This window comes from Wasmannia auropunctata, unplaced genomic scaffold (genome assembly GCF_000956235.1).
Source record: "Wasmannia auropunctata unplaced genomic scaffold, wasmannia.A_1.0 LD336064.1, whole genome shotgun sequence".
Lineage (NCBI taxonomy): Eukaryota > Metazoa > Arthropoda > Insecta > Hymenoptera > Formicidae > Wasmannia > Wasmannia auropunctata.
The window spans coordinates 2,101,276-2,108,490 of NW_012026826.1; the positions used below are offsets into that span (position 1 = coordinate 2,101,276).

Sequence of the window (7,215 nt, forward strand, 5' to 3'; positions counted from 1 at the left end):
TATGTTCGTAATGCATTGCGTGTTAAATAAATAAATAAATTTTTTAATGCATATTGAAATTGTTTATTATTTACTATAAAAATACAAAAATTTTTGTGTATTTAAATTTATAATTAAATAATTTTTGAAATTGAAAAGTACGATATAAATATAAAGTAAAGCAAGATAAAGAATCCTTTTATCTTTTTATTACAAAAACATTCTTTTTTTTATCTTATGATAAATACATGTTCTTCTATAATATATCTAAAATAATAACAAGAAAAAATAAAAAAAACTACTGGTCACTTGCACATTTCCCAAGACTTTGTCTTTCATAAAACGTTTTTCCTTAATTTTAAAATTAATAACATGTTTTAAACATATTAATTTCATAAAAAATAAAATAAACAAAAGTTATTTATCTATCCGCAAGTTTTTCCAATAAACTTTATATTTTAAAGTAACGACAAAAAATTAAATGAAAAAAAAACTTACTTATTAATTTGTTGATTTCTCTCATATAAAGCGTTACCGATATTACGAATAAATTTGTCAACATAAGCCTTTTTATTAGCGGTACCCAAAACCTCCCAGTCAATATATTGCATGACATTTTCATAGGCACTTGGATAACGTGTATCCCACGCATAATATGTTCCAACAAACATATTAACGTTTTTTGTACCGTTGGTTCGGGAATTTTAATTCGCAAGGTATCTGCAACGACAAATGCAGCACAAATACCACCTTCAGCTGTATACAGAACTACTCTCAGTGATGCATTTTCGCATGATACTAGATCTTCTGTAGATGATAAGGCCTAATAAAAAATTAAAACATTTAAGTTTGGAAATTTTAAAGTAATGCACGTTTTTTAAGTTTCTCGTGAAAAAATGCTCCAAAAAGACTTTAAAAAATGTATCTGAAAGTTTATTGAAATTGATCCACTTTTTAAAAAAGTAACAAACAAATTTGCAGAGAAATTTCACTGAGATTCACGAATTTCTAAAATTTTCTGAAATGTTATGCAATTTCCTTGATAAAACTGAAAATTTTGTTTTTTCCCTGGAAAAGCGAAAGTTTTTTCAAAGTTTTTTCAGGGATTTTAGATCATTTCAAAAAATTTGAGAAAATTTCCTTAATCTCACTGAAATTTCTGTGAAAATTTTTGTCATTTCTTTCAAAAGCGGCTCAATTTTAACTTTCAAAGTAATTTTTCAAAGAAATTTTTTCATGAAGATTTTAATTAATTTTCAAATTTACTTTATTTACGACGAATAATGGTGTCACTGTTTTATTTTGTTTTCGAGTTAATTTCTCCTGTAATTTACATAATATAGAACACTTCAGTTCTTCTGTTGAATCAGAATCTTTTTCAAAATAGAATACCAATTTTTCGAGCATGGTATCGATGTTCTGATAGAGGAATGTTAGAGATCTTTTTTGTACTAGTTCTAGTTCAAATAATATCTACAAAATATACAAAAAAATTATAATATCAAAAATTACAATGGAAGTTTTAATTAGTTTATATTAACTATATATCAGATTATACTCCATTAACTGAGGATACTTTTCGGTGATTTCTCTTATGCTTTTTGCTTCGTTTTTGATCCATGATCTTCGCAATGATAAAGTTTCTTGCAACAATCGTCGAACGTGACCAGTGTTGCTGGTATTTGTATTTTTCTGCAACTCTTTTAATGCAGTGTCTATATCAATAGCCGTTGATTCACATCTGAAAGAAATAATTTTTAGAAATCGTAGTTTTGCAAATGTTCAAATATTTAGTTTTTATTTTCTTACACATTTTGAATTATTAAAGCTGATGTTGTACTTTTACTAGAAGACTGATGTGCACCTCGAGCAACTTTTTTTTTTAAATGAGCTCTACGATTCCTGATACATGTACTTAGTTCTCTTTTTATGACTTCCTATATCAAAAATAAAACATTTTTAAAAAATTGTAATTATTACTGAAAGAAATTTTAATAACTTACATAACCCAATTTTCCAGCTTTCAACTCAGGATAAGTGTCAATAATAGTTTTTGAGTAATGAAGATAATCTGCTTTAGTGGGGTATCCCTCAGTTAATTGTTGCAAATGCATTGACCAAAATTTAACGAAGAAGCTTTCGTTCGCCAGCAGTCCGGACGTGGACCGTAGAATTTCTAATTCAGGTGTAAATTTTGGCAGTAACGCAGGATAAGGTATTGATCCCGACTTTCCTAAGTACGATGATTGTGATAATTGTAGAGATGTTGACTGTAGAGATAATGTATTTTCGTTTACTGATAAATGATTAATTTTCTGAAGTTTCATTGGAGGAGGTAATTCTTCGGATGTTTCCGGCACTAAGGGAGATATTTCTTTTTTCATTTTTATTACATCTTTTACTATTATTTCAACCTACAAAACATAGATTTTTAAAAATATTAATTGAATATAATGTAAAACAAATTTAATTATGGCTTCAATGTATCTATTCGCACTCCCTCGTGCCTGCAATAGACCCACTCGCACTTTGTGACTTAAAAAAACGTTAGAGCCACAAATAAACACTATACGTTCTGACTTACCTCTGTTTCTTTAATTATAGATTGATCAGAGCGTTCATTGTCTTCTATTTCGAGGTTATGCTCATCCTGTTCCTTACATACTTGTAGAACAGGAACATCGATACTGAGTGTACGTCCTGTTGCGAGAGCTTCAGATAGCTGAATATTAGATTCGTTGTTTAGCTTCAAATCAATTAGAAGTACGTGGATATCTTCCTTGTCTCGTATTTCATCATCCTCGTCAATATCACATAACCGATTATGTCTGTCGGGATTCGCACGTTGCAAAACAACAGCTTTGCCAAATATCATCGACTGTAGCACAGGATCATTTTTGCTTGCCACCATGAGACACTTACGAATCGCTTCAGCGTCAGATACGTTTTCATTCTTGACGAATTTTAACGATTTACAACGTTCACCGATCAAACAAAAAACTTGTTTTTCCATTTTTAGTTGTATCTAAAGTAGGTGTAAATAATAAACATTATTTACACGAAGACCGTATAGTCTCTGACACGACCACAGATAATATACAGATACTCTATTTGATAAGACTCAATAGATTTATCACGAAAATCATGCAAAGATTTACGGTTTTGCAGCCATACTGACTATAAGTAGAGGGAACGGAAAGAATATGCTGGAATCTAGCTATCACGTGACTGCACAGGCAAATGGGATATCTGCTGACGTTATGTCCGCAGCGCCATGATCGCGCGGTATATAACCACAGTATATGTACACTGTGGTATAACCAAGAAAAATACGATAAAAGTACGATTGATAATTATGATAATTATTCACACCTGAAGAAAGGAAGAATTCAATCAGCTTGTTAACGAGGAAAGTAAAGAAATTAAAGAAACGTAGCATGTACAAAAGTGTCACAGCTACAAAAGGATTAAGCAGAAGAAATTTACTCAGCTTATCCCGGTAAAAAAAATTTCTAGAAACGCAATACACAGATGTCAGAGTCAAAAATTTTGCATTGGTTTTGAATCGGAATCGATTGCAAACCAGTCAAAACAATTAGCTCTGACACCTGTGAATGGTATTTTACATCTTTTTTTATAGGTTTTTAATCTAAAAACCAATACTATATTATATACAAATTTACCTAATATATATAAACAATTCATTACAGTTTGATTATTTCGTGTTAAAAATGGAAAACAACGTAAAGTGCTTCATGTGCTCAGTTGTGTGCGTGTCGAATGATGATTTAATCCGTCATACCGTACGTTTTCATCGACTAGATCCTCGATTTCAAGTTCAATGTAAGCATGATGGATGTGGAGCAACTTTTCATAAGTGGAAATTATTTCGCCAACATATTTGGAGAAATCATGGCAATAATGGTCTGTCTGACGTTGAACATGTCGAACGTGACATTTATTTTCCAGATATAGATCTTATGCAAGAAGAAAATAATCATCAGAATGATGATGCAGGTGATTGTAATTCTCTTATAATTTTCTTTTTCTGAATAGTGTTCATTATTTTTATAATTCTTATTTACAAATTACGATTACGATAATTTGTCACTGAAATTTAATAAATAATTGATTCCTCAAGAATTATAAATTATGGAAATAATTTTTTTAATAATCTATAATTTATTTAAAGAATTATAAATTATTCGGATAATTTTCATTTTCGAATACTAATAAATTATGAATTATAAAGTAAATGTAATCCATATAGTCGTAATTATTTGAAACATTCAATTTATGTCCAAGACTAATATTGAATAACTGAGAGGCTTGCGTGTATTATTAAAAATAAACTTAACTAAATAAGAAATGAGTTCAACAAACAAGCAATGTGTATTATTTTAATATTCAGGTTATGATGAATCAATTATGACAGCATTAGAGCAACTTCAATGGCATGCAGCTAAATTTCTCTTGGGTATTAGGGAAAATTGTAAAATATCTCAAACGGCAATTGAAAGAGTAATTGAAGGTGTTCAACACTTTGATGTCAATTTATTCATCAATTATTCTGGTAAAAATATTAATTTATTGATTATCTCTATATTTTAAATACTATATATTATAAATAGTTGTACTAATTTTTTTCTCAGATCGAATTACGTCAATCAATGGATCCAGACACGCAACATATTAACTTCGATGTGATAAAAGAGAAGTTTACAACAACATACCCTTCTTCAATATTATTTTCATGAATAAATTTAAAAAAAAATTAGATGCATTTCTTGTCCAGAAATTTAATATGGTGCTTCCTCAAAAATATATGATTTATAAAGACCTTCAGTGGATGAAAAAAAAAAAGGTCAATTCGGGTTAGAAGAAGTTGAACGGCATGCATACGTCGTACCATTTTTAAATAACTTGAAATTATTGTTACATAATGATGAAGTACGGAATAGCATTGAACATCCTATACAACACGAAAATGATACATATAAAACAATTTTAGACGGTTCTGCTTATCGTGAAAATGAATTTTTTCGCAGCCATCCTAATTCGTTGGCTATAATTTTGTATTACGATGATCTTGGCGTAGCAAACCCATTAGGCGTTTCTTCAAAAAATCAAAAACTGTCGATGTTCTATTGGACTCTTGGAAATATTCATCCAAAAGAACGATCTTCAAAAAATGCTATTCAGCTATTGGCAATCGTAAAAACCGAGTCGCTAAAAAAAGATAGGGCACTTGGGAAATTATTAGAGCCATTTATACAAGATATAATTAAATTGCGTACTGAAGGAGTCACGATTAATGTAAGAGGTAATGACACAATTTTTAAAGGATCTTTATTATTTTGTTGCGCTGATACTCCTGCAGCTGCACTCATGAGAGGATTCAAGGAGTCCGTATCGGCTCATCGTTTATGTCGTCAGTGTATGATAACGAAAAATGATTGGAAAAATGTTTTTTCAGAAGAAAATTTTGTTTTACGAAATAAAATAACTCATACTGAACATATTGCTGCAGTTAGTGAGCCAAATGTATCGAATTACGTTTCAAAATTTTGGAAACGGAGATATGGCGTTAACTCACGAAGTCCGTTATTAGATATTCCAGATTTCGATGTAACTGTTGGTTTACCACAAGATGCAATGCACATACTTCTTGAAGGTATTGAAGAGCTTGCTACTAGAAAGCTACTCTATTATTTAATTATTGAAAAAACAGTTTTCACGTTAGATAACTTGAACAATTAGCGAACAAATTATAATTATTACGGACATTTTAAAGCAGATATACCAGCTGTAATATTGCGCGAACATTTGGTTTCAACAGACAGTAAACTCCGTCAAACAGCAGCACAGATGTTTGCCTTAGCTCACGTCTTACCGTTTTTGATTGCTGAATCTATTATCGATGAGCAAGATCGCGATATCTGTGTAAGATTATTGACTCATACGCATTTACTACAAATACTAAACATGTGTTTAGCTTATGAAATTCATGATCAATCGGTTGATTTTCTTAGTCACATGATACAATTATATATTAGAAGATTCATTTTATTGTATCCTGATTGTGCCATACCTAAGATGCATTTTCTTCTTCATATACCACGATGTATCCGTTTATTTGGACCAGCACGACAGCAGTGGTGTTTGCGGTTTGAAAGTGCTCACGCTTATTATAAACAACTTGTACCCGTAGTACGCAATGTTAAAAATATGGCATATACATGTGCATATAGACATCAAGCTAATCTTTACTCGAAATTAGCAACATATTCAGGAGAATCGACAAAATTTTTATATCAAGGTCATGAGATAAGTCCTGGTGACACAGTATTGTTAAATAATCTACCAAATGATCAATTATTTCATAAATATTTAACTGAAGCTGAGAGAATTAATTGTCAATTATTACGTATTCCTAAAGTAAAAATTCATGGAACAACATACGTACCAAAATCTCTTATATTGTTGCAAAATGAAGAAGAATTCCTTCCAGTGTTTGGTGAAGTCAGGAAATATTTGTGATAAATGGCAAAATATATTTTATTTTTTCCTCTCTGCAAACTATTTCGTTTTATGATAAATTAAATGCGTATTGCGTTGAACAAAAATGTCTTAATGTTCATGATATAATAAGTTTAGAAGATTTAAAGTTTCCTCATCCTTTAATTTATGTTGAAATAGGAGATTTAAGATTTGCGGGACTTTTGAATAACGAAAGAACTAAATTTTATAGATGAATAAAAATAAATATTTTGTAATATTTATAATTATAATATTTTAATAAGATAATAAGTTAAAAATTATTTAAAATTATCTATTTCATAAATCTCTCATTTAGTATGTGTGTGTGTATGTTTATATATATATTTATATATATTGAAATAAAAGAGACAATGCATTTGAAATGTGTTACTTTTTAGCGCGTTCCTTTCCCGAGCAGAAATTAGATCGGGAATGCCAGATGTATGACTAACGCCTGATCGGGAAAGAGTAGGGTTTGCCATAATACGGAAGTCCTGATTCTGGCCTGATTGGGAAACACTAGGATATGCCATGACATGGAATTCCCGATTTTTGCCTAATCGGGAAACGATAGGATATGCCCTGATACGGAATTCCCAATCCTTGCCTGATGGGGAAGCAATAGGATATGCCCTAATATGAAACTCCCAGCTTTTGCCTGATTTAGAGGTATAACCTCAAAAAGTAAGATTTTTT

At 30.4% G+C, this 7,215-nt stretch overlaps 1 protein-coding gene across 1 annotated transcript; it reads left to right on the forward strand.

Moving 5' to 3' along the window:
* The first annotated feature begins 3,710 nt into the window (after window positions 1–3,710).
* LOC105450321 lies at window positions 3,711–6,519 on the forward strand. The gene is made up of 5 exons (XM_011690103.1): window positions 3,711–3,996; window positions 4,391–4,552; window positions 4,991–5,410; window positions 5,510–5,653; window positions 5,774–6,519. The coding sequence occupies exons 1-5, from the start codon at window positions 3,711–3,713 to the stop codon at window positions 6,517–6,519; spliced, it is 1,758 nt and encodes a 585-aa protein (XP_011688405.1).
* The last annotated feature ends 696 nt before the right edge of the window (window positions 6,520–7,215 follow it).